Here is a 27,021-nt window from a genome sequence, read left to right as displayed (position 1 = left end):
GATCGTGGGAAGTGTAGTTTTGTTGAGGGTGCTGAAAGACATTAAAGGTAAAGGACCCCTGACAGTTAAGTCCAGTCATGGACGACTCTGGGGTTGTGGAGCTCATCTCGCTTTATTGGCCAAGGGAGCCGGCATACAGCTTCCGGGTCATGTGGCCAGCATGACTAAGCCGCTTCTGGCGAACCAGAGCAGCGCACGGAAATGCCATTTACCTTCCTGCCAGAGTGGTACCTATTTATCTGCTTGTACTTTGACGTGCTTTCGAACTGCTAGGTGGGCAGGAGCTGAGACGGAGCAACAGGAGCTCACCCTGTTGCGGGGATTTGAACCACCGACCTTCCGATCGGCAAGCCCTAGGCTCAGTGCTCGGTCCCTGCTCCTGCCCACCTAGCAGTTCGAAAGCACGTCAAAGTGCAAGTAGATAAATAGGTACTACTCCGGCGGGAAGGTAAATGGCGTTTCCGTGCACTGCTCTGGTTCGCCAGAAGCGGCTTAGTCATGTTGGCCACATGACCCAGAAGCTGTACGCCGGCTCCCTCAGCCAATAAAGCGAGATGAGCGCCGCAACCCCAGAGTCGGCCACAACTGGACCTAATGGTCAGGGATCCCTTTACCTTTAACCAAACCTGGCACCGAGAAATCTCCTTGTACTTGGAACTGGACCCGTGGCAGTAGCAACACACCTGGCGCCTGGGGAATTTCAAACACCGCCCTGAGCTACAATTCTCAGAGAGGTTTAACCCACAAATCCTCTTCCCAAGGGGGAAGTGTGGTGATCAGTGTGCCGGACTAGGACCTGGGAGACTAGGGTTCGAATCCTCACTCAGCCATGAAGCTCACTGGGTGACCTTGAGCCAGTCGCCGCCTCTCTCGGCCTAACCTACCTCACAGGGTTGTTGCGCGGATTAAACAAAGAGGAGGAGAAACACATAAGTCACTTGAGAAGAAGGTGGACTATCAGTGCAATAAACAAACAAGCTTTGGGCATGGTGGGAGGGGAATGGGGGGGGGCTCCTAAAAATTCCCAGCATTCTTAAACTACAGTTCCCAGAATTCTTTGGGGGGGGAGAAGCCATGACTCTTTGCAGTGGCATCAGAGAACTTTAGAAGTACAGTGGTACCTCGGGTTAAGTACTTAATTCATTCCGGAGGTCTGTTCTTAACCTGAAGCACCACTTTAGCTAATGGGGCCTCTAGCTGCCGCCGCACGGCTTCTGGTCTCATCCTGAAGCAAAGTTCTTAACACGAGGCAATATTTCTGGGTTAGCAGAGTCCGTAACCTGAAGCGTATGTAACCTGAAGCGTATGTAACCCAAGGTACCACTGTATGGTGTGAATGTGGCCTGACATCAGATTTCCCCAACCCTGCACCCTCTGGATGTGCACAGGCTACAACTCCCTGTTGGCTGGGAGGTCAAAGAAATTCTGTGCAGGCCCTTACACATGCCCCCTACGCAGATCCATCGTTATAATCTTCTTCATGCTCAGTTTCTGAGCGTGTAAAAGACTTCACATAACCACCTCCGGAACGCTTACAACAACCATGTGAAGTAGGCCCGGAGGATAAACCAGGAGCAGGTCAGCGCTAGCAGTGGGCGGCCATGCCGAGGCCTAGGGGTCAGCGGGGTGAGAAATATTCTCCAGCTGAGAGTCCTTGAGGTCAATGGCTGCATCTCAGGGTTTGAGCCTCAGAGCTGTTGAAACAGAGGAGGAAGTTCCCACTCCCTTGATTCCGGCAGAGGAGAAGGCCTCATCCTGGCTTCGCAATACCTGCCAACTGCAAGGACCAGGACCGCATCTTCTCTACAGCGCCACCCCAAAACCTGAGAACACCATAGCCCTGTCCTCCGTTAACTTCCCCAATCCGCTTTCAAAGCCATCCGCCTTGGTGGCCATTGCTGTCCTTTGGGTACGTCCCTTGACCCGCAGGGATTGTTTCTGCAGAGCCCCCGAGCTCCCAACTCAGGACGGGCAGAGACGAACTCGGCACTGAGGGCTTGGCGCATGCTCAGAGGCACCCTTCTCCTCGCCACCGCCCTGCGAGTTTGAGCGTGGCTGCCACTGAGGACAGGCTGTGGGGCGAGGCCCACTTGGCTGCCGTGGCAAGGATTTCGCTTCCATGGAAACACAGCAGTGGTGGTGGTTGCAACAGAGAAGAGCTCTTGTTGTTGGCGAGAACGGCTAACAGCAGCCGCAGCAGCAGCAGCACAGGGTGGGGCCCTGAGATCCGATGACAACAGCAAAGGTGTGAACTAGCGTTGTTTGGGTTGGAAGCCGGTCTCACCTGTGCGTTCAAAGCCACGTGGGCCATGACGTCTGAAGACCTGGATTTCACAATGAACCGTCTGGGGGAGAAGGAAGACTGGCCTCTCTCTCTCATGCATGCCAGATGCAACTGGAACCGCGCGCCTATCAGACTGGATAACAGATTTCTTCTATTACTGCTATCTTCATTATCATCACCATGTACATTTGCGGCTTGCCTGGCCAATGACGCTTCCTTCTTGAGGAACGGAGGAAGCCGTCTCACGCTGAATCGGACCACTGGCTCATCTCTGTCCCTCTTGATTGATTAGATGGGCTCTCCGGGGTTTCAGACAAGGGCTCTCCCTCCCAGCCCCACCCAGAGATGCTGCCAGGGACCCTCTGCACGCCAAGCGCTGAGCGACAGCCCTTCCAGTCCCTTCCTGCCACGAGCCTGCGAGGTAGGCCGCTCTCATTACGATTTTTGCACGCTGGGGAACCTAGGCTGAGAGAGACGTGCCCAGGAAGCCCGTGGCTCACCTGAGATTTTTTAAGTCGGAAACCAGAACCTATTGTATACTTTTTTGGTCATGAAACCCAGTGGACTTACCTCTGGGTAAAAACAAAAGTGTATGTTTTAAGACTGGGGTTATTGTATTAAAAGAGCAGAAATTGTCAGGGTTCCTTCTTTCATCCATGAGAACTGCATTCTGTAGTTAGGTCTGTGCCCCCCTCGCAGCCCCTAACCCCAAAGCAATTTATTCCAGGATGAGTGAAAGTTATGCCATGGAATCACAGAACTGTGGCATTGGAAGGGACGCCAGGGGTCATCTAGTCCAACTCCCTGAAATGCAGGGATCTCAGCTAGATCATACACGACAGGCGACCATCTAAAGGTAAAGGGACCCCTGACCATTAGGTCCAGTTGTGGCCGACTCTGGGGTTGCACGCTCATCTCGCTTTACTGGCCGAGGGAGCCGGCGTACAGCTTCCGGGTCATGTGGCCAGCAGGACTAAGCCGCTTCTGGAGAACCAGAGCAGCGCACGGAAACGCCGTTTACCTTCCCGCTGGAGTGGTACCTATTTATCTACTTGCACTTTGATGTGCTTTCGAACTGCTAGGTTGGCAGGAGCAGGGACCGAGCAACGGGAGCTCACCCCGTCGTGGGGATCCGAACTGCCGACCTTCTGATTGGCAAGTCCTAGGCTCTGTGGTTTAACCCACAGCACCACCCGCGGCCATCTAACCTCTGCTTAAAAACACCTCCAAAGTTGTAGTTGTGCTCAAGAGTTTTCCAGGAGAGACACCTGGGTGGCCACAGTCAGAAAAGGAAGCTGGACGGGGGTGAGTCACTGGCCTAATCCAGCACCTGGCTCTTCTTATGTGCTTATAACCTGGGGCGGCCCTCTCTCACCCCATGCGCTAAAGGAAGATGCCTCTAGACCAGCAGTTCTCAACCTGTGGGTCCCCAGCTGGCCTTGCTAGCTAGGGGTGATGGGAGTTGTAGTTCAAAAACACCTGGGGACCCACAGGTTGAGAACGGCCGCTCTGGACTCCTGTCCCAGGACCCTGTGCTCCACACGGGTGGAGGGGAAGGAGAAAGTCACACACCCTGAACTGCCGCCGCCACCCTGAGCTTTCTCACCCAAACACACTGCAGCGCCCGAGATCTCAAGCTATGTATTCCGTTTCCTGGCTTATCTAAGCCATCATAAGGGCTAGGTACCTGTGTGTGCATGCGTGTGTTAAATTTCCAGAAGGCCAAATGCCTAATATTCAGAGTAAGATGTAGAGTTGTCCATGAAGGATTCTGGTAGTGCCACTGGGCATACTTTGGCAGAGGGAGGGACTACCGCCAGCTGCATGCAGGAGGCGTGGGCCTTGTGGGTCAGTATGTGGCCATTCAGAGCTCCGCACAATATCCACCAAGTAGCCATCCATCTTGCAGCCTTGAGGAATAATATTTTGGAACAGAGTGTTTCCCCCAGAGAGAGAGACCAAGCACTCTGAACAAATTGGCCGGGAACACGTTCCTCTTGTAATCTCCGGGGTGCCTTTGGTGTGCTGTTTTTGGGGGTTCACAACACGGAGATGAATGAAGGCTGAGAATCCCTCGACTTCACAGCTTGCTCCCTCTCTGTGTAGGCCTGCCACTGTGTAAGGGCCTTCTGGCATGACGGGGGGGGGGGGGAGGACCTGGATCCTGAACACAGGCCCCTGCCTGAGTGTTTGCACGGTGCCTCCACAGCGCCCACTTAAACCCTCCATGGCTGACAAAGGATTGCCCTCCGGGCCCCCACGGACAGCAGCCAAAGGCCCTTTGCATCACATCAAAATAAGCAGCCGCCGCATGGAACTCTGCGGAGATTAGCAGAACCGCCTTGCCTTCTCAGAGAGGACCCCCCTCCCTCCACACACAGGTGCATCTGTCTGGGGTTCTGCCAACCAGCAGCGTGAATATCCCCTACTGACTGCCCACCTGTGCTCATGGGAGAGAGCCCACCCTGCCCGACTGACCGGCAGGCACCACCGCAACCCAGAGCCGCCAAACCTCCTGGCTCCCAGACCCAAATGTTACCTAACAAGAGCAGGCCAGAGGAAGCAAAACGGGCATTCAGGGCTGGGCACGATGCCCATCCCGATGGCATCAGGCCTTCCTCGCGGGCGGATCCTTTGCCAAATCGAGGGAGAATGTTAGGCGGGTGGGGTGTCCCCCCTTCCTCCCCCTGCGGCTTATCCACCCGTGTTTTCAGGCCGCATCAGAAGAGGGTGAAGGAGGTCTCGGGGTCGCGCGCTCCATTCCCCCGGAGAGAGAGAGAGATCCAAGAAGCCGGGCCCCGTGGGTCACCTCGAGAGCCGCCTCCGGAAAACAACGCCGGGCTTGGCTCAGCCGTCCCGGAACGGATCGATGGGAGAGAAAAGCCTGTGATGATTTTTGCTGCCCGCCCTAGTGATTGGGGGATGGGGCAGTGGGGGGTGGGTGGAGAGAAGGTTCCTGCCTTTGCCAGTCATTCCGCAGTGCCCAGCTCCGTGGCTGGGGGCGCAAAAGCGAGCCCCCCATCTGGCTAGCCGGCGGGCGCGCGCGCGCACACCGGCCAAACGAGGGGCCACCGGCGCACCCCGACCCCACCCCGTCCACCCATCCATACACACACACACCCCACCGGCTCTTGCGCGCGCGCGCGCGCGCACACACACTCACAGCGCCCGGTAAACAAACGGGACTCACCGTCTCGGCATTGCGCTCATTGCCCGTCGCCAGCGCGGTGCGCAAAGACATCGTCCTCCTCCTCTTCCTCCTCCCGGAGCCGGGCCGCCGCGGGGGCGAGGGGGCCTACCTTCCTGCTGGCCTCCCCCCAAGCGGACACTCATAGAAGCCTCCAAGCACCGGGCCGGCGGAGGGAGGGACGGACGGACGGACGGAGGGCGCTGGAAAGCGAGATGCGATGGGTGGGGGAAGAGGGCGAAAGGCGCTCCGTGCGCCCCCGAGGAAAGGGGGCTTATTTCCCCAAGGGGGGGCTCATGTTTGGAGTGGGGTGGGGGGCAGGCTGCCGCCGCCGGTGCTGCTGGTGCCGCCGCCGCCGCCGCTGCTGCAAAGGCCACTGGTCAGTTGCTGGTGCCGGGGCTGCCTCTCAGAGCCTGCGCGCCCAGCCCGGCCGCCGCGTTCTCCCCGCAGGCAGGAAAGGGCAGAGGCGCTTCCTGCCACCCCCCATAAGGCTCCCGAGCGGGGAGGAGGGCTGCGGAGGGAGAGAGGTCCGCCCGGGATGCGGGCGTCCAAGGCGGGCGGGCGCAATCCGAGCCACCGGCAGGCCCCCTCCCGTCGTTGCCGCCGCCGCCGCCGCCAGCACAAAGCTCGGTGGCTCTGCTGCTGCCGCCGTCGCCGCCGCTCCTGCTCCTGCGCCGGCCGAGGCGGGGTTCACCTAAGGCTGCCGGGGCTCCGGGCGGGCGGAGAGGGAGCCATCGGGGCTCCCCGCCATCGGCAGGCGGGCTGGAGGCGGTCGGGGCGGGGAGGGGGGCTTGGGGAGGAAGCCGAAAGAGAGCGCCCCTCGCAGGAGCCTGCCAACGCCGACGGGAGACCGCGAGGAGGGAGGAAGAGGAGGAGGAGGAGGAGCAGAGGGGGGAAAAGGGGAAGGGAAAAGGACGCCGAGGAGGAGGAGGAGGAGGCTGGGCTGGGCCGGACGACTCACACACGCCAGGCGGAGGAAGCGGGCGCCGCTTAAAGGCGCCGTCGCCACCGCCGCCGCCTGCGTAAAAACGCGCAGCGGGGCGAGGGCGCACGGAAAATTATGGGGATTGTTGGAAAGGGACGCCGCCCTGGAGCGCCAGCAGAAGAAGGAGCTTTCTCTCCTCTCTCCCGCCCCCCCCCCACACCACACAGGCAATGGGGATGGCGCGTGTTGGTAAGGAGGGGTGCCTCTGAGCATGGGCAGAGCGCCCCGCTTCATCCAAGACCGGGCTAAGAGGAAAACGGGAAGCAAAGGCGCCAAGCAAAGGAGAGCGCAGGGAGATCGGGGCCGATTCTCTTGGGGCCCGCCATTTTCAAAGCCAGGATGTCGACCCGCGGGAAGGCGCAGTGAAGAGCGTGCTCCTGAGCATGTGCAGAGTGCTTTTCTTTGAGGAACCGCACGTAGCTTTCACTCAATTATATTGGAATAAGGAAGGGAAGGACGCTTCCCCGAGCCTTTTTTTTAAAAGTAATTAAAAGTGTGCGGGCCTCTGCCCGTCACCTGAGCTGCTCAGCGGCAGGTAACAATCAGTATATTTGCCCTGCTTTGTTCAGCCTCCGCAGGCGAAGATTCTCAAAGGCAAAAACGCTCATTTAGCATTTTCTTAAAGTGATCCTCTTAAAGTAGAGGCAGTGAGAGATTTTACTTTCTTGGGCTCCATGATCACTGCAGATGGTGACAGCAGTCACGAAATTAAAACACGCCTGCTTCTTGGGAGAAAAGCAATGACAAACCTAGACAGCATCTTAAAAAGCAGAGACATCACCTTGCCGACAAAGGTCCGTATAGTTAAAGCCATGGTTTTCCCAGTAGTGATGTATGGAAGTGAGAGCTGGACCATAAAGAAGGCTGATCGCCGAAGAATGGATGCTTTTGAATTCTGGTGCTGGAGGAGACTCTTGAGAGTCCCATGGACTGCAAGAAGATCAAACCTCTCCATTGTGAAGGAAATTAGCCCTGAGTGCTCACTGGAAGGACAGATCCTGAAGCTGAGGCTCCAAGACTTTGGCCACCTCATGAGAAGAGAAGACTGCCTGGAAAAGACCCTGATGTTGGGGAAGATGGAGGGCACAAGGAGAAGGGGACGACAGAGGACGAGATGGTGGGACAGTGTTGTTGAAGCTACCAGCATGAGTTTGACCAAACTGCGGGAGGCAGTGGAAGACAGGAGTGCCTGGCGTGCTCTGGTCCAAGGGGTCACGAAGAGTCGGACATGACTAAACAACTAAACAACAACAACAAAGTGACGCGGCTGCAACCAGGACGCCTGTATCGGAACACACCGAAAAAGCAAAGCGGGTTGGGAATTTTTAATTATTTATTTCCTTGTCTTGGGAAAAACCTGCGGAACTCCCTGCCGGTGCGCCGCTGGACTGCGAGAAAGGCGTGACATCAGAGTCGGGGAAGAGCTGGCCAGCAGTTGGTCACTGGGATCCAGGCAGCTGCTGATCATGTGGCCAAGGGGGGGTGCCTCTTTTTTAACCCTCCAAAGGCTGGAGGAGCGGGTGCTAATTGGTCGTTAAGACGTGGGATCTTTTAAACACAACAAAAATGTTTTTTTAGGAGTGTTTCCTCTGCGTTATTTGGTGTCTGGTGGAGACGCGCTGCAGCGAGATTCCGTCCTGGAGCTCTGGCCACTCATCTCTGGCTGCCTCTGAGCATCTGCAGAGTGCCTTGCCTTTGCACACTTGAGCAAGAAGCCCACCTCCACCACCACATATCTGGAATCTGAGGGGAAGTCTCCTAAGCAGGCCTTCTCGGCCTCCCGAGCACCTCTCCTTTTGGAAATTAAAGCACTTTGTAATTAGAACTGGGAAAGCCGCTAGTCCTCAAGGTTTTCTGGTTTGCTTAAAGCAGGCTTCCTCGGCTTGGGGGCGCCAGACGTTTGGGACTACAACTCCCATCAGCCCCACTGTCTGGGCGGGGGGTTGATGGGAGTTGTAGTTCAAAAGTCTGGCATTATCCATGGTGGAGAAGGCTGCTCTGCTCTCCACCCCTTACCTTTCCCGCCCCGACCTGCCTCAGTGCTCCATGCGACAGTCACCTCCAGGCTTGACTACAGTAACTTGCTCTATGCAGGGCTGCCCTTGAAGCTGTCCCAGAAACTCCAGCGGGTGCAGAATGCTGCAGCAAGGCTCCTCACGGGGTCTCTGTCATGGGAACATATTCACCCAGTGCTTTTCCAGCTGCACTGGCTCCCGGTGGAGTACAGGGTCAGATTTAAGGTGCTGGTCTTGACCTTTAAAGCCCTTCACGGCCTAGGACCCTCGTACCTACGGGACCGCCTCTCCCGGTATGCCCCACGGAGGACCTTAAGGTCCATAAATAGCAACACCCTAGTGGTCCCGGGCCCTAAGGAAGTTAGATTAGCTTCACCCAAAGCCAGGGCCTTTTCAACACTGGCCCCGGCCTGGAGGAACGCTCTGTCTCATGAGACCAGGCCCCTGCAGGATCTGATTTCTTTCCGCAGGGCCTGTAAGACAGAGTTGTTCCGCCTGGCCTTTGGCTTGGAGCCAATTTGACTCCCTTCCCCTCTTTCTTTTTTCTTTTTCCTTTCTCCTCCTGTGATGAAGCTGCATTTTAATATTTTATTGTTTCAATATTTTAATGTTGTATTTTAATCTTGTTTTTTAGTTGTATTCATTCAACTTGTTTTTATTATTGCTTGTCAGCCACCCTGAGCCCGGCCTTGGCTGGGGAGGGCGGGGTATAAATAAAAATTATTATTACTATTATTATTATTATTATAAAACACTCCAGGAACAGCTTACAACAGCTTTAGCAAAAAAAGATGAAACACAAGTTTAATACCAACTGTACTAAGTCAGGGGAGGCAATATTATTCTTATTACATCATTACTTCTATTGCTATTTAGACTATTGCCCACCCTTCACCATGGGGTTGTAGGACAGAACACAACATTTTAAATATACAGCAGGCATAAGCAAACTTCGGCCCTCCAGATGTTTGGGACTACAATTCCCATCATCCCTGACCACTAGTCCTGTTAGCTAGGGATGATGGGAATTGTAGTCCCAAACGTCTGGAGGGCTGGAGTTTGCCTATGCCTGATATACAGTATAGTAGGCATGTCCAACCGGTCCATTGTGATCTACCAGTCGATCGTGGGGCGTCCCTGTCTGATCACGTGATCACTGCCGGTTTTCTTTTTTCGTGGGAGTAGATCACAGTCTATTGGGAGTTGGACATGCCTGAATATAGTATTAAAATCCATTAACACAAATTACAGTCCAGAAAATAGGGTGTACTCTAATATATATAAAGGTAAAGGGACCCCTGACCATTAGGTCCAGTCGTGATCGACTCTGGGGTTGCGGCGTTCATCTCACTTTATTGGCCGAGGGAGCCGGCGTACAGCTTCCGGGTCATGTGGCCAGCATGACTAAGCCGCTTCTGGCAAACCAGAGCAGCTCACGGAAACAGCGTTTACCTTCCCGCTGGAGCGGTACCTATTTATCTACTTGCACTTTGACGTGCTTTCGAACTGCTAGGTTGGCAGGAGCAGGGACCGAGCAACAGGAGCTCACCCCATCGCAGGGATTCGAACCGCTGACCTTCTGATCGGCAAGTCCTAGGCTCTGTGCTTTAACCCACAGCGCCACCTGCGTCCCTCTAATATATATAGAGAGAGTTTAATTGTTGAAAGCCACCCAGAGTGGATGGGGGGCATATAAATAAAAAATTACTATTATCATCTGTATTTTGGGGATCAAAGCTTTAGTCCTCCAGGGCAGAAATTCCTGGCTAGGGTGACTCTTCTCGCTGCCTCTCCAGCAGCAATGAACAGGAAGACACACATCTGGTTCCTGAGCAGGTTCCTGGCGGAACAGGCCGCTCAGTTCAGTGGCGCTTGCGCCCAGGGAAGCATACAGAACTCTGCAGCCTAGCTGCCTGGTTTCTGAAAGGGGTGGCGTAGCAGGCAAACAGCCCAGGAAGGAACTTGTTAGCGCAGGAATATTTGGTTCAGCACTTGAAGGAGTGTGTACAAAGGTGGTTCTCTGGAGTCGTGTGCCGGCTTGCTCAATTCCTGCAGAAGCCCCACTGAAATTAAACCTGCCTTGCAACACATGATCTGAAAATCTCACCCCTTGAACCCGGATTCCTGAGGTAGTGGGCTGGGGTTGCTCCGTCAGTAGCGCTCTGCACGTGCTCAGGAGCGGTGCCTTCTGTTCTGTGATATGCCATAGCCAGATCCTAAAACCAAACATGCCTCTGAAAGCTGGGAATCACAAGTGCTTATTGTGCTGTTGCGCCCAAGTCTTTTTGCAGTCTTCCCAGAGACGTCTGGTTGTTCCGTCGAGAGAAGAGTATTCTGGGCTAGATGAGCCTTTGGGCCTGATCCAGCCTCAGGCTATTCTTAACGCTCGTAAAATAGATTCCCATAATAAGACGGGCTTTCCCCCATCGTCCCTGCATGTGGGAAGCCGACCAGAGACTGGTGGACCTGAAATTCTGAGACCTAACTTGTTCTACTTTTTTTTTATTGTTGTAAACCGCTGTGATATGTTTCCAGGATACAGCAGTATATAAATATTTTTATCCCCCCCCCCCCAAAAAAAATAGCAGCCTCGCCCAACTGCCCCAGAAGTGATCTTGCCAACTGGCTGAGACCTCAGAAGATCAAGAGATCCTTTCTGCTTGCGGCAAAGCTTATGAAAAGCAGGTTGAACAATCAAACAGGACTGGACTGGCAAACAGAACTGCGGTGAAATCACACCGACATTTAAATTTGATTGTATTTGAATCCAGAGTTTGCAGAATTTTAATTCTGAGAAACTCTTTGGGCACTGGGAGGCTAAATTTGTTGGTTAGTGTTCGGCTGGTAGTGTTCACCCTTGTTTCAAATTTCCACTTTGCCATGAAACTCATGGGGTGATAGCTTCTGGGAGATGATATATAATGAGATGAAAAAAATGTTGAAATATACGTTTATAAAGAAACCAGAAGCATTTTTACAGGGCATTGTAGGGAGTGATATAAATAGAAAGGACTGTGAGCTCTTTTTATATGCAACAACGGCAGCAAGAATATTATTGGCCCAAAATTGGAAGCAAGAAGAGTTACCAACGAAAGAAGACTGGAGGATGAAATTAATGGACTTTGCAGAACTGGATAAACCAACAGGAAGGATTTGAAATTGGCGGGACCAGAAATTCACAGAAGACACGAGTAAATTTACAGACTATTTGAAAAGTATTTGTGAAGATCAGACGACGTTTGTAGGTTTGCAAGAAGTTTTGTGAGGAGTATTTTTGGAATTATTGCAAAAATGGAGAAGGGGAAGGATGACATTTAAAGGTAATATAAATTTAAGAAATGCATAAGACGTGGTTAAAACGGTGGATCAAGTCCAAAAAAGATTGTATAAATGATAAAGTTTTGTGGTATGTATTATAATTTATATGTTAAAATTAATAAAAATTATTATTATAAAAAAGAAACTCACGGGGTGACTTTGAGCCACTCATTCTCTCTCTCTCTCTCTCTCTCTCTCTCTCTCTCTCTCTCTCTCTCTGCCTCACAAGTTTGTTGTGAGGATACAGAGGAAGGGAGAGGAACAAGTGTGAGAGGCAGTGTGGTGTAGTGGTTAGAGTGTCAGACTAGGACCCAGGAGACCAGGGTTCAAATCGCCACTTGGCTGTGAAGCTCACTGGGTGTGAACATGGGGGCCAGCTGTTGCCTAACCTACCTCACAGGGATGTCGCGAGGATAGGTAAAGGTAAAGGGACCCCTGACCATTAGGTCCGGTCGTGGCCGACTCTGGGGTTGCGGCGCTCATCTCGCTTTATTGGCCGAGGGAGCCGGCGTACAGCTTCCGGGTCATGTGGCCAGCATGACTAAGCCGCTTCTGGCGAACCAGAGCAGCGCACGGAAACACCGTTTACCTTCCCGCCGGAGCGGTACCTATTTATCTACTTGCATTTTGACGTGCTTTCGAACTGCTAGGTTGACGGGATAAATGAGGATGGGGAGATATAAATAAATGAATGAATAATGATGATAGTAGTAGTAGTAGTAGTGAGGTTTACTGCCATAAGCTCTGGAATAAAAGATGAATTAAATAGTCTTTGCCAACCTGGTGCCCTAGAGCTGTTTTGGACTACAACTCCCATCAGCCTCCCTGGGCAGCGCAGCCAATGGTCACAGTGGGAGTTGTAAGGTAAAGGTAAAGGGACCCCTGACCATTAGGTCCGGCCGTGACCGACTCTGGGGTTGCGGCGCACATCTCGCTTTACTGGCCTAGGGAGCCGGCGTACAGCTTCCAGGTCATGTGGCCAGCATGACTAAGCCGCTTCTGGCGAACCAGAGCAGCGCACGGAAACGTCGTCCACCTTCCCGCCGGAGCGGTACCTATTTATCTACTTGCACTTTGACGTGCTTTCAAACTGCTAGGTGGGCAGGAGCAGGAACAGAGCAACGGGAGCTCACCCCGTCACAGGGATTCAAACCTCTAACCTTCTGATTGGCAAGCCCTAGGCTCTGTGGTTTAACCCACAGCGCCACCCGTGTCCCTTAGTGGGAGTTGTAGTAAAAGAATAAAACACCCATAGCTGGAAATGTTTACAAAGCCAGCTTAGGGAAAGCAGAACTCTTTGCTGCAAAATCAGACCGGGAGAACTTGCACAAGAACTTCCCCTTAAATCTGGCTTTATCTCGGCCCTCAACCTGCTGCACTCCAGTTTGCATCAATGCGCCAGCTTGGGTGAAGTGGGCCCTTATCGCTGAGCCTCTGCTGACATTTAGAGGACGCAGATGGGCAATCCATTTTCCTGGGCAGACTCATTTCCCCCATTTCCCTAATAATTAGAGGCGTAAAGCTGTGCTGGCCTGGCAAAAGCCATTGCCAGCTGGGCTCTCGTTCCTCTTTGAAAGGGGCATGGCAGAAATGGCCCAGTTAAGGGCATTTCTGCTGACACAGCGTCTGTCTGTGTGCAGTGGCAAACCCTGGACTGGTTTCAAAACAGAAAAATCCCAAAGGAGAGTTTGGGTGCCTCTTTTCTTTTTTAAACACTCTCCTAATTTAGGGGTTCAAGAGTTGGGACTTCCTTTGAAATCCAAGGCTGCTGTCAGAGGGTCCCAGGGAATGGAGTCTGAGGGCCTTGCTGGTGTTAAGCAGGATGGGGGGCTAAAGGTAAAGGGACCCCTGACCATTAGGTCCAGTCGTGACCAACTCTGGGTTTGCGGCGCTCATCTCTCTTTATTGGCCGAGGGAGCCGGCGTACAGCTTCCGGGTCATGTGGCCAGCAGGACTAAGCCGCTTCTGGAGAACCAGAGCAGCACACGGAAACGCCGTTTACCTTCCCACCGGAGTGGTACCTATTTATCTACTTGCACTGGTGTGCTTTCGAACTGCTAGGTTGGCAGGAGCAGGGACCGAGCAACGGGAGCTCACCCCGTCGTGGGGATTTGAACCGCCGACCTTCTGATCGGCAAGTCCTAGGCTCTGTGGTATAACGCACAGCGCCACCCGCATCCCTAAGATTGGGGGGTTAGTTGGAGGGAAATTCTTGGGAACCCCCCCAGAGGCTACCTCTGGTTCCATGATGGCAACGAAACGGGGTTTGAGCGAGGCCCCCCGGAAGGAAGGCAACATCTGGGCTTTCTGCATTGCAGGGGGTTGGGCTGGATGACCTTTGAGGTTCTCTTCCAGCTCTGCAGTTCTAGGATTAGCTTAGAAAGAAAGGTAGTAAAGGGATAGGGGAGCATATACAGTTATGTACAGTGTGGAGAAAGTGGATGGAGAGAAGTTCCCCTCCCTTTCTTCTCATAACCAGAAGCTGAGATTCTTCAATGAAACTAACTGCTGGGAGATTCATAGTTTGACCTCACGCTGTGTGAATTAAAACCTTCTGCCCGGGACCTTCCGACATTCTGCTTTATCATTGCATGCCCATGAGTTCTAGCCTTATATTAACACATATTAATGCCATTAATAAGATCCTGCTTTCTTCTGAAAGCATCCAGAACCACTAGAGCTAGGCATCAGGTGCTTCAGGAAAGCATCAAAGCAAACTGTTCTGGTGAGTTTTCCCTCTCCTAGAAAACCTCGGTGAATCCTCGCTTCTGGTGATGCTAATATAAAGGTAAAGGGACCCCTGACCATTAGGTCCAGTCGTGGCCGACTCCAGGGTTGTGGCGCTCATCTCGCTTTATTGGCCGAGGGAGCCGGCATACAGCTTCTGGGTCATGTGGCCAGCATGACTAAGCCGCTTCTGGCAAACCAGAGCAGCGCACGGAAACGCCGTTTACCTTCCCGCCAGAGCGGTACCTATTTATCTACTTGCACATTGAGGTGCTTTCGAACTGCTAGGTTGGCAGGAGCAGGGACCGAGCAACGGGAGCTCACCCCGTGGCGGGGATTCGAACCGCCGACCTTCTGATCAGCAAGCCCTAGGCTCTGGTTTAACCCGCCTCCCTAATAGAATACATTTCAAATGCTCAGCATCCTGCCGCAACCTCTCAGTCACCTTTACAACAACCCTGCAAAGTAGATTGCTGCTGTCCTATTGCACGCAGGGGCACATGTGCCGATGCTGAGGTTCTTCTCTAAATTTGAGCCCGAGGAGAGATTGGTGGTGGCATCTCACAGCCCACAATGGCCCACGGTGGCGGTCTCAGCTGCTGCCATGCCACCACTCACGCCCAGGAGGCCTGACATTTGCCAGGCGCCTTCTTGCCATGAGTTCATCTTTGGAACAGTCCTCTCCCTCCTTGCCTTTCCCTCCCAGCCGGAAAGCTTTTAATCTAAAGGAAAGGTGCCGTCTGAAGTTAAGCCTCTTGCACACGCATGAATTGTGCTCCATTGCAACAAAGGGTTTGACATTTTGGAGCAACGCAAGCAGGGGACCTGGCAAGGGGGTTATCTAAGCCTTCTCTCTGCAAGGATGCGCGCACACACACCCGGCCGCCTCTTGCAGGCTAGAGTGCACCAAAGGGCCAGCATGACCCAGCCTGGCCCTCGGGGTGGTTGCACAGGGCTGCCGGTGCCCACCCTGCCAAGCACGGCAGCCAATGCCCAGCCGCCGCAGTGGTGGGGAGCCAGCCCCGCCGGGCTGCGATTGGCTGCGAGGTGGCATGGAGACAAGACCGGCCTGGCTGTCACCCTCCCCTCTCCCTCCCCACCCAAATCCTTGCCGAGGGTGACTTTCAGCCTCCATGCTCACTCCCCATTGGCTTCCGGCCGCAGCCAATCCCCGTCCCCCAGCCAGCTGGGCATTAACCCTTGCGCGCCAGCGTGGTGTTGCAGGCAGATGCGCCTTTGCGCATGGATAGACCACAGGTTGGCAAACTCGGCGGGGAAGGAGGGGGGGTGGAGGATAAAGCGGTTCTGGCAGACAAAGCAGCTTGCAAATGATTCTCCTCTAATGTTGTTGTTGTTGTTTAGTCGTGTCTGCCTCTTCGTGACGCCCTGGACCAGAGCACGCCAGGCACTCCTGTCTTTCACTGCCTCCCGCAGTTTGGTCAAACTCATGCTGGTAGCTTCGAGAACACTGTCCCACCATCTCGTCCTCTGTCGTCCCCTTCTCCTTGCGCCCTCTATCTTTCCCAACATCAGGGTCTTTTCCAGGGAGCCCCATAGCACACGAATTCAAGTGCACCGTAACATCCCTGGGGTTTTCTCCTGCGCAAGCCCCCTTTGACCAAGGCTGTCTGAAGCGCCATATCCTGCACCCCCCTCCAATATGAACCTGCCCAGGCCCATGGTGAGGATGCAGGAAAGGGCCTTTTCGGTGGTGGCTACTTCCAAGCGACTTTGGAACTCCCTGTCTAGGGACGCCAGGCTGGTTCTCTCCTTGCTGTCCTTCCACCAGCAAGTGAAAATCACCGAGGGGAGGGACACAACCCTATCCAGTGAGTGAACCGCAAGGCACCCACCAGCCCCATTGTTGTTGTTTAGTCATGTCCGCCTCTTCGTGACCCCCTGGACCAGAACACGCCAGGCCCTCCTGTCCTCCACTGCCTCCCGTAGTTTGGTCAAACTCATGCTGGTAGCTTCGAGAACACTGTCCCACCATCTCGCCCTCTGTCGTCCCCTTCTCCTTGGGCCCTCAATCTCTCCCAACATCAGGGTCTTTTCCAGGGAGTCTTTTCTTCTCACGAGGTGGCCAAAGTCTTGGAGCCTCAGCTTCAGGATCTGTACTTCCAGTGAGCACTCAGGGCTGTTTTCCTTCAGAATGGAGAGGTTTGCTCTTCTTGCAGTCCATGGGACTCTCAAGAGTCTCCTCCAGCACCAGAATTCAAAAGCATCCATTCTTCAGCGATCAGCCTTCTTTATGGTCCAGCTCTCACTTCCATACTACTGGGAAAACCACAGCTTTAACTATACGAACCTTTGTCGGCAAGGTGATGTCTCTGCTTTTTAAGATGCTGTCTAGGTTTGTCATTGCTTTTCTCCCAAGAAGCAGGCGTGTTTTAATTTCGTGACTGCTGTCACCATCTGCAGTGATCATGGAGCCCAAGAAAGTAAAATCTCTCACTGCCTCCACTTCTTCCCCTTCTATTTGCCAGGAGGTGAGGGGACCAGTGGCCATGATCTTCGTTTTTTTGATGTTGAGCTTCAGACCATATTTTGCGCTCTCCTCCTCTAATAGCACCCCCTGATAGGGTGAGGGTTTTCTCACTGGCTGCCCTGGCCTATTCCACTGGTAATATCAGGGGCACTGGTATAGTTATGGAGAGGAAGATGAGGAAGTGGACTGGGTGGGTGGTGAACTGTAGAAGTGCCACCAGCCCTTTTGCTCCACGGAGATGACCCCCGAAGGAAAAAATCTTCTTGGGAACCAAGGGAAGGAGGGAACAAGCAGGACTCAGGTGCCATCTGGTGTTCAGCCAGAAAAATCAGCAACATTAGGATTTGGCATCTCCGTTGAAGGAACTTCATAAGAACATAACATCAGAATATCGGAAGAGCCTGCAGGCTGAGGCCAAGTGCCCATCTAGTTCTTGCAGGAGCCAATCAGGTTGTTGTTGTTGTTGTTTGGTTGTTTAGTCATGTCCAACTCTTCGTGACTCCATGGACAAGAGCACGCCAGGCACTCCTGTCTTCCACTGCCTCCCGCAGTTTGGTTAAACTCATGCTGGTAGCTTCGAGAACACTGTCCAACCATCTCGTCCTCCGTCCTCTCCTCCTTGGGCCCTCCATCTTTCCCAACATCAGGGTCTTTTCCAGGGAGTCTTCTCTTCTCATGAGGTGGCCAAAGTCTTGGAGTCTCAGCTTCAGGATCTGTCCTTCCAGTGAGCACTCAGGGCTGATTTCCTTCAGAATGGAGAGGTTTGATCTTCTTGCAGTCCCCTAATTGAAAACCAGCAAGCAGGATACGGGCACAAAAGCCGTCTTGGCTCCTGTGGCTTCCAGCAACTGGTGTTCAGAGCAGAGGGCTAGGAGCCATTGGTAGTCCTCTTCTCCTCCATGAATCTGTTTAATCCTCTTTTAAAGCCATCCATGTTGGTGGGAGAGCTAGTTCAAGTGAGAAGATGGCACTTCTGGGCACCACAGTTTAAGAAGGACAAGCGGGAAGGTGTGCCGAGGCGGGCGACCAAGATGATGGAGAGTCTGGGGGAACTAAGCCTGATGAGGAGTGGTTGAAGGAGCTGGAGACAAGGACAAAACAAAGTCCACTGGAGAAGAGGAGACGGAGAGGAGATAGGATAGCCATTTTCAAATGCATAAAGGGGTTGTCAGGTGGAAGATGGAGCAAGCTTGTTTTCTGATGCTCCAGAGGAGACGACTCTAACCAATGGGTTTAAATTGCAATAAATGAGATTCTAAGTAAACCTTAGGAATAACATTGTATTTTAATATTTTGTTGGAAGCCACCCAGAGTGGCTGGGGAAACCCAGCCAGATGGGCAGGGTATAAATAATAAATTATTCTTATTCTTATTCTTATTCTTATTCTTATTACAGTCATGCCTCGGGTTATAGACGCTTCAGGTTGTGTTTCTTCAGGTTACGGACCCGCCGAAACCCAGAAGTACCAGAACAGGTTACTTCCGGGTTTCGGTGGTAACGCATGCGCAGAAGCTCTAAATTGCGCTTTGCACATGCGCAGAAGCACCGAATTGCAACCCGTGCGTGCGCAGATGCACCACTGTGGGTTGCGAACGTGCATCCTGCACGGATCACATTCGCAACCCGAGCGTCCACTGTATTGTAAAAGCTTTTTGACAGTGGAGGTGACTACCTCAAAGACGGTGGGCTCGCCCACATTGGAGGTTTTTAAGCAGAGATTGGATGGCCATCCCTCAAGGATTCCTTAGCTGGGATTTCTGCATTGCAGGGGGTTGGACTGGATGACCTTTGGGGGTCCCTCCAATTCAGCGGCGTAGCGTGGGTTGTCAGCACCCGGGGCAAGGCAAGTAATTTGCGCCCCTAACCTGCCGCCACTGCCAGCTTCTTCTTGCTGCTGCCTGGGCTGGGGTATTTACGGTAAGGTAGCCACGGCGGCGGGTCCGTGTCAGGTGATCTGAGGCGAGTTGCCGCTGGCGCTGCTGCCCAAACGACGCCGCTTGCCCGGAGGAGGAGGAGGGCAGAGAGGCGAGGAAAATGCAACATGGCCCAGCAGCTGCAGCAGCAGTGGTGGCGGCGGGGCTGTGAGGAGGGGCTGCCTGGCGCGCCCTCCGTGGCCCTGACGCGTGGGGACCACGGCGAGCGCTGAGAGCCGCTGCCTGCCGGACACCTTCAGCCCGGATGCGCGCACAGCTCGTCGGTTCCGCGAGACATGGGGCTCTGCTACAGCCTGCACCCGAGGCTCTTCGGAGACTCCGGAGGCGGCGAGCGCCCCCCCCAGATGTTGCGCCCGGTGCGGCCCGCCCCCCTGCACCCCCCACGCTACGCCACTGCTCCAATTCCACAGTTCTATGACTCTGTGACTGTATGTGCAGGCAGAACATCAAAAGTTGCCATTATGCCAGCTCAGACGATCTAGATAAGAGCTGTGCATATGCCTAATGTTTTGGACTACAATTCCCATCAGCCCCGGCGAGAGCAGCTGCATGGTGCTGGGGCTGATGGGGATTGTAGTCCAAAACATCTGGAGGACATCCAGTTCGGGAAAAGCCAGGCCTGCAGTGACCTCCAGCAGTTCTGCGGGTTCTCATGTAGAGCACAGTCTTTTTCAGTCTTTTTTTAAAAAAAATAATTTTTTATTGATTTTAGCATATCAATTATAAAATGTACCACGAAACTTATCACTTATACAATCTTTTTTTTTTACTTCCATCATCACCTCTGATAATCCACCATTTTATCTACTTCTTATATATTTCTTAGCTTTGTATTGCCTTTGAGTCTCTTAACAAATTATCCTTCCCCTATCTACTTTTGCAATACTTCCAAAAATACTCCTCACAGAACTTCTTGTAAACCTACAAACGTCGTCTGATCTTCACAAATACTTTTCAAATAGTCCATTAATTTACTCCAGTCTTCCGTGAATTTCTGGTCCCGCCGGTTTCGAATTCCCCCTGTTAGTTTATCTAATTCTGCATAGTCCATTAACTTCATCCTCCATTCTTCAATCGTCAGTAATTCTTCTTGCTTCCATTTTTGGGCCAATAGTATTCTTGCTGCTGTTATTGCATATAAAAAGAGTTTACATTCTTTTCTATTTATATCTCTCCCCACAATGCCCAGTAAAAATGCTTCTGGCTTCTTTAGAAATGTATGTTTCAACATTTTTTTCAACTCATTATATATCATCTCCCAGAAGCATTTCACCTTTTTGCATTCCCACCACATGTGATAAAATGTTCCCTCTTTTTCTTTACATTTCTAACATTTATTACTGACTTTATGCATTTTTGCTAACTTAACAGGTTTAATATACCATCTATACATCATTTTCATCACATTTTCTTTTAAAGCATTACATGCAGTAAATTTTAAACCTTCTTTCCATAATTTTACCCAATCACTCAGCTGTATATTATGCCCAAAATCTTTGGCCCAGTGAATCGTAACAGACTTAACCTCTTCATCCTTCAAATGCCATTCAAGCAGCATTTTATACATTTTAGACAAAATTTTAGAACCACAGTCTTTCTCAGTCTTGAAGGATTTAAGATGAAATCTGTGCTTCACCACTAAACTTGACCATAACCACACACACAAACAAACACACACAAACCAGAACTGAAGCTTGCAGGAACAACATTACGGAGGGATTTTTTGAATATGACTGACTGGAGGCAGTGTGGTGTAGTGGTTAGAGTGTGGGACTAGGACGTGGGAGACCAGGGTTCGCATCCCCACTCACAGGCCTTGAAGCTGACCTTGGGCCAGTCCCTGCCTCCCAGCCCAACCAACCTCACAGGGTTGTTGTGGCGAAACCTTGTACGCCCCACTGAGCTGTTTGGAGGAAAAGGCCACAAATGCAACGAATAACAATAAAACATCTGGAGGGCACCCAGTTGTGGAAGGCTGCTGAGCTGACCACGTGTGCCTCTCTCACTAGGTCTTTGTCTGGGCTTGGCCAGCGGCCAGCCAGACTCCTCTCTCCGCACGTGGCCAGCGGCATATGAAGTCCCCACGGATTGTTCCCGTCTTGAAATTGGACTCCTGGAGACAATAATGGAGCTGGGGAAGGACTGAGGGTTCCTGGGATGGATGGGAGGTTGGGGAGGCAACACAGGCCAATTGTCTCTTTCTGGCTGGTTTTCATTGGCAACAAAACAAAGGCCACTGGAGAAGACTTTCTGAGTCACAGCAGCAGCTGAATCTCAGGGCTCTTGCAGTGGCATAAGAAGAGCCAGAGGAGACCTATCGCCTGATTTCACCATGGACCAATGCTCCTAAGCTGTTTATCAGCTCCATCTGGTATGCAGGATGAGACCCTCCCTGCCCACAGACTGTCTCGCCAGAGTGGTGCATGCTCTGGTTATCTCCCGCTTGGACTACTGCAATGCGCTCTACGTGGGGCTACCTTTGAAGGTGACCCGGAAACTACAACTAATCCAGAATGCGGCAGCTAGACTGGTGACTGGGGACCACATAACACCGGTCTTGAAAGTCCTACATTGGCTCCCAGTACATTTCTGGGCACAATTCAAAGTGTTGGTGTTGACCTTTAAAGTCCTAAACGGCCTCAAAGGCCCAGTATACCTGAAGGAGTGTCTCCACCCCCCTCGTTCTGCCCGGATGCTGAGGTCCAGCACTGAGGGCCATCTGGCGGTTCCCTTGCTATGAGAAGCCAAGTTACAGGGAACCAGGCAGAGGGCCTTCTCGGTGGTGGCCCCCACCCTGTGGAACGCCCTCCCACCAGATGTCAAAGAGAAAAATAACTACCAAACTTTTAGAAGACATCTGAAGGCAGCCCTGTTTAGGGAAGCTTTTAATGTTTAATAGGTTATTGTATTTTAGTGTTTTGTTGGAAGCTGCCCAGAGTGGCAGAGTGGAAACCCAGCCAGATGGGGGTAGAAATATTATTATTATTATTATTATTATTATTATTATTATTATTATTATTATTATATCCCAGGAATCCAGATAGACTGCTTCTGGGCCTGGAGGTTCCATGAGAACAAAAGAAAAACCCTGGCTGCTGGATCAGACCAGTGGCCCATCGAGTCCAGCCTCCGGCTCTCGCCGTGTCCAACCAGATGCCCCAGTGGAAAACCAGAAGCAGGATTTGAACACAAGACCAACACTCTCCCCTCCTGTGGTTTCCAGAAACTTTGATTCAGAAGCATGGCTGGCTGTGGAGGCAGAGCAAAGCCATCCTGGCTAGGGGCCAACGGTCCAGGGCTGCATTATTTGTTTATTTTATTTGCACCCAATTTTTTCTCCAAGAAGCTCACAGTGGCCTACATGGTCCTCCTCTTACTCATTTAATCCCCACAACGATCCTGCAAGGTAGGTCACTCTGAGAGGGGCAGTGACTGGCCGCCCAGGGAGCTTCATGGCCAATGAGTGGGAGAAATAATAATAATAATAATAATAATAATAATAATAATAATAATAATAATAATTTATTATTTATACCCCGCCCATCTGGCTGGGCTTCCCAAGCCACTCTGGGCAGCTTCCAACAAAATATTAAAATAGAGTAATGCATCAAACATTAAAAGCTTCCCTGAACAGGGCTGCCTTCAGATGTCTTCTAAAAGTCTGGTAGTTGTTTTTCTCTTTGACATCAGGTGGGAGGGCATTCCACAGGGTGGGTGCCACCACCGAGAAGGCCCTCTGCCTGGTTCCCTGTAACTTGGCTTCTCACAGGGAGGGAACCGCCAGAAGGCCCTCGGAGCTGGACCTCGGTGTCCGGGTAGAACGAGAATCCGAGCCCTTCTCCTTCCCAGGTCCAAAACCCACCACTCTAACCCAGAGCTTTCCAAACTTTTCCTGTTGGTGACGCCCCTTTTAGACATGCCTCATTTCACGACACAGTAATTCAGTTTTACTAGCAAACCGGAGCTTAAACTAACCCCTTACCAGCCCTGGGGGAGCATTTGCACAATGCACTTGCACACTGCAAGCCGGCACACCGACGTGTCGCGACGCACGGTTTGGAAAGCTCTGCTCTAACCATTGCACCACACTGTCTCTCTTCAAATGTATGGGCCGGCTGTGACCTTACTGGTTAGATTCATTTTGTTGTTGTTTAGTTGTTTAGTCGTGTCCGCCTCTTCGTGACCCCCTGGACCAGAGCACACCAGGCACTCGTGTCTTCCACTACCTCCTGCAGTTTGGTCAAACTCATGCTGGTAGCTTCAAGAACACTGTCCCACCATCTCGTCCTCTGTCGTCCCCTTCTCCTTGTGCCCTCCATCTTTCCCAACATCAGGGCCTTTTCCAGGGAGTCTTCTCTTCTCATGAGGTGGCCAAAGTCTTGGAGCCTCAGCTTCAGGATCTGTCCTTCCAGTGAGCACTCAGGGCTGATTTCCTTCAGAATGGAGAGGCTTGATCTTCTTGCAGTCCATGGGACTCTCAAGAGTCTCCTCCAGCACCAGAATTCAAAAGCATCCATTCTTCGGCGATCAGCCTTCTTTATGGTCCAGCTCTCACTTCCATACATCACTACTGGGAAAACCACAGCTTTAACTATACGGACCTTTGTCGGCAAGGTGATGTCTCTGCTTTTTAAGATGCTGTCTAGGTTTGTCATTGCTTTCCTCCCAAGAAGCAGGCGTGTTTTAATTTCGTGACTGCTGTCACCATCTGCAGTGATCATGGAGCCCAAGAAGTAAAATCTCTCACTGCCTCCACTTTAAGAGGATCACTTTAAGAAAATGCTAAATGAACTATACGGACCTTTGTCGGCAAGGTGATGTCTCTGCTTTTTAAGATGCTGTAGACTTGTTTTAACTGAATGTTAATATGTAAGCACTTGAGTGATGGACAGCGTTCTGTCCTCTGGGCAGACCATAGTATTGTATCTCCTGGCTTTCCTTTCTTGCCACCAATGACAAACTGATCCATGCTGTTCCGCCCCGCCCCATGCTATACAGCCCCCACCCCATGCCCAGACATAGCCACACTGAGTTTGCATTGCTTTCACACCATCTGGTGCCCTTGCACAACATTATAGTTTGGTTTTGTTTTCAGGTGAAACTTGGAAGTTTTGCTACCTTTCTGGACATGCGAAGAGTGCTCATACAAGACGATCAGAATATGTCGTGTTTTTTCTTCTCTCTCTCTCTCTCTCTTTCTCTCTCCTTTTCTTTCTTTCTTTCTTTCTTTCTTTCTTTCTTTCTTTCTTTCTTTCTTTCTTTTTTATTCTGGTGTTGATATTGACATGGACTGGAAGCGAAAGGAAAGTCCAATGCTGTAAAAAAAAATATTGTATAGGAACCTGGAATGTAAGAACCATGAACCTTGGTAAGTTGGATGTGGTCAAAAATGAGATGGCAAAAATAACACAAGGAGAAGGGGACGACAGAGGACGAGATGGTGGGACAGTGTTCTCGAAGCTACCAGCATGAGTTTGACCAAACTGCGGGAGGCAGTGGAAGACAGGAGTGCCTGGCGTGCTCTGGTCCAGGGGGGTCACGAAGAGGCGGACACGACTAAACGACTAAACAACAACAACAAAATTGACATTGACCTTACTGGTTCATTTGTTCTGCTGCTGCTATTATGTTATTTAAACCCACTTTCTGCCTAAAAATATTTCTTTTCTTTTGATCTTTTTTTTCAAAAGGAGTGTCCACAGGGTGGCAGGAGAGGGCTAGACTTGGCTTCGATGAGCTTGCGTGTCCAGGGCAGGGAGTCTGCCCAGATGCACTCAAGTAGCAACTGAAGCATGAGATTCCAAGGGCAGGATTGCCTGCCCACAAACAAGGCTGGGATGGAAAATTCCAAAGGGTAAACCAATTCTAGCCCGCTGGTTCCCGTGAAGTGGGCAGTTATCCCGCTTGCCTGAGTCTCACTGGCATGAACAAGAGGTGCAAAAATGCCTTAAGTTTCCAAGCACAATTCAAAGTGTTGGTGCTGAGCTTGAAAGCTCTAAACGGCCTCGGTCCAGTATACCTGAAGGAGCGTCTCCACCCCCATCGTTCTGCCCAGACACTGAGGTCCAGCTCCGAGGGCCTTCTGGTGGTTCCCTCACTGTGAGAAGTGAGGTTACAGGGAACCAGGCAGAGGGCCTTCTCGGTGGTGGCGCCTGCCCTGTGGAGCTTCCTCCCATCAGATGTCAAGGAGATAAACAACTACCTGACATTCAGAAGACACCTGAAGGCAGCCTTGCTCAGGGGGTTTTTTAATGTGTGACATTTTAATGTATTTTTAATCTTTGTTGGAAGCAGCCCAGAGTGGCTAGGGAAACCCAGCCAGATGGGTGGGGGTATAAATAAATTATTATTATTATTATTATTATTATTATTATTATTATTATTATTATTAATGGGGGGCTCACTGGATGCCTCGCACGCAGGATCCAAGCACAAGACCGTTCTCCCCTCCTGTGGCCTCCAGCTACTGGGATTCAGAATCATCGCTGCCGCACAGCCATCCTTGCTAGCACCCATCAAGAGCCCTCTCCTCCCCCTTGAATTTGCCTAATCCTCTTCTAAAGCCATCCAAGTTAGTGGCCATCGCTTCTTCCTGTGGCAGGGAGTTCCACAGTTTAACTGCATAAAGAAGTACTTCCTTTTAGAATCATCCAGGGTTCAGCTTCACTGGATGTCCAGTGTTAGGGGACGAACATTCGTCTCTCCACTTTCTCCATGCCAGACATCATTTTATGAACTTCTCTAATATCTCCACTTGCCTGCCTTTTCTGTAAAAATTACAGACCCACGGCCGCTTGCTACCTTCAACCACCTGTCCTGGCCTCATGGTAGGCAAAGGCACTGCTAGGCACTTCAAATACTCGGGCGAAAGGGGGCGGCCGGTGCACAAGGTCCAGGCTGCAGATCTGCACCCCAAAAAATATGCTAAATTATACATACAGATCAACTGCTGGTTGTTCACAACCTGCAGGAAATTGCCTGTATAGGCCCTACCTTTAGTTTCGTGACTGTAAGTTGTTTTAAGCTGTTTTTAGCATTGTGTCTTAATGCTGTAAGCCGCCCGAGGGTGAAAGGCAGCTAAATAATAATAAATAATCATAATATATGTGCAAATGCTGGCAGTGCTCTCAAAACAAAAACCAGGGTTCTGAAAGATTTGAGCCCCACTGGACATCTCAGCGCTTGGTTTAGATTCTGCTTGCTGTTTTGTTAACATTGTTAAAACTGATTTATAGATCATAAATGCTGTATTGATTTGTGAATCATATAATAGGACTTTTGCTTTAATTGTGACGCTTAGCTTAAATTTTTTTTAGCTGTTGGTTTAACAGTGTTTTATAGTTTGCAGTTGTTTCACCGACAATTTGTTGATTATTCTATATGACTTGTGCTGTGTTTGTGGTATTCTGTCATGTTCTTATTATTTATCGTTTGCAAGCTGCTTTGGGAATCCTTTGAATGAAAAGCAACATTAATAGCCCCCCCCCAAAAAAACACCACCTGTACGTGTGGTGGGGTGCTGGAGGAGACTCTTGAGAGTCCCATGGACTGCAAGAAGATCAAACCTCTCCATTCTTAAGGAAATCAGCCCTGAGTGCTCACTGGAAGGACAGATCCTGAAGCTGAGGCTCCAAGACTTTGGCCACCTCATGAGAAGAGAAGACTCCCTGGAAAAGACCCTGATGTTGGGAAAGATGGAGGGCACAAGGAGAAGGGGACGGCAGAGAACGAGATGGTGGGACAGTGTTCTCGAAGCGACCAGCATGAGTTTGACCAAACTGCGGGAGGCAGTGGAAGACAGGAGGGCCTGGCGTGCTCTGGTCCAGGGGGTCACGAAGAGGCGGACACGACTAAACGACTAAACAACAACAACAACGTGTGGTGGGGAGCTGGCGGGCTGTGTCCACTCGTTTGCAAGGCGGAAGGAAAGGGCACTCTGCCCATGGTCAGAAGCACCCTTTATTGTGACTTTGCACGCATCAGTTATTAGCCTTGTTGCTGGGGGAAAACACATCACGGACATTCTCCCTCGCGTCCTGCCCCTCTCAAAAAATAAAGGAAAACGAAAATACGTCCCGCACC

General features: G+C 51.6%; 1 protein-coding gene and 1 long non-coding RNA gene across 7 annotated transcripts in view; one reads left to right on the top strand and one right to left on the bottom strand.

The window, feature by feature from the left end:
- The window catches only part of MARK4 (microtubule affinity regulating kinase 4), a 76,581-nt gene extending 70,212 nt beyond the window's left edge, over positions 1 to 6,369 (bottom strand). For 2 of the 6 annotated variants that reach the window (XM_083627059.1, XM_083627061.1), the window contains exon 1: positions 5,475 to 6,369. In XM_083627059.1, the coding sequence (XP_083483185.1) occupies positions 5,475 to 5,525 (51 nt within the window). In that variant the 5' untranslated portion in view covers positions 5,526 to 6,369. The remainder of the gene's footprint in view (positions 1 to 5,474) is intronic. The other 4 variants (XM_083627062.1, XM_083627064.1, XM_083627060.1 and 1 more) reach the window with 3 other exon arrangements.
- LOC310769263 overlaps positions 1 to 11,042 on the top strand; it is a 32,226-nt gene extending 21,184 nt beyond the window's left edge. The window contains exon 2 of the long non-coding RNA XR_014551587.1: positions 10,727 to 11,042. This is a non-coding gene — a long non-coding RNA (uncharacterized lncRNA). The remainder of the gene's footprint in view (positions 1 to 10,726) is intronic.
- Positions 11,043 to 27,021: the final 15,979 nt, after the last annotated feature.

The sequence above is a fragment of the Podarcis filfolensis genome, assembly GCF_964270895.1.
Source record: "Podarcis filfolensis genome assembly, chromosome: 8".
Classification (NCBI taxonomy): domain Eukaryota; kingdom Metazoa; phylum Chordata; class Lepidosauria; order Squamata; family Lacertidae; genus Podarcis; species Podarcis filfolensis.
Note: the sequence above shows the minus strand (reverse complement) of the source record. Positions and strands in the feature narration are given on the sequence as shown.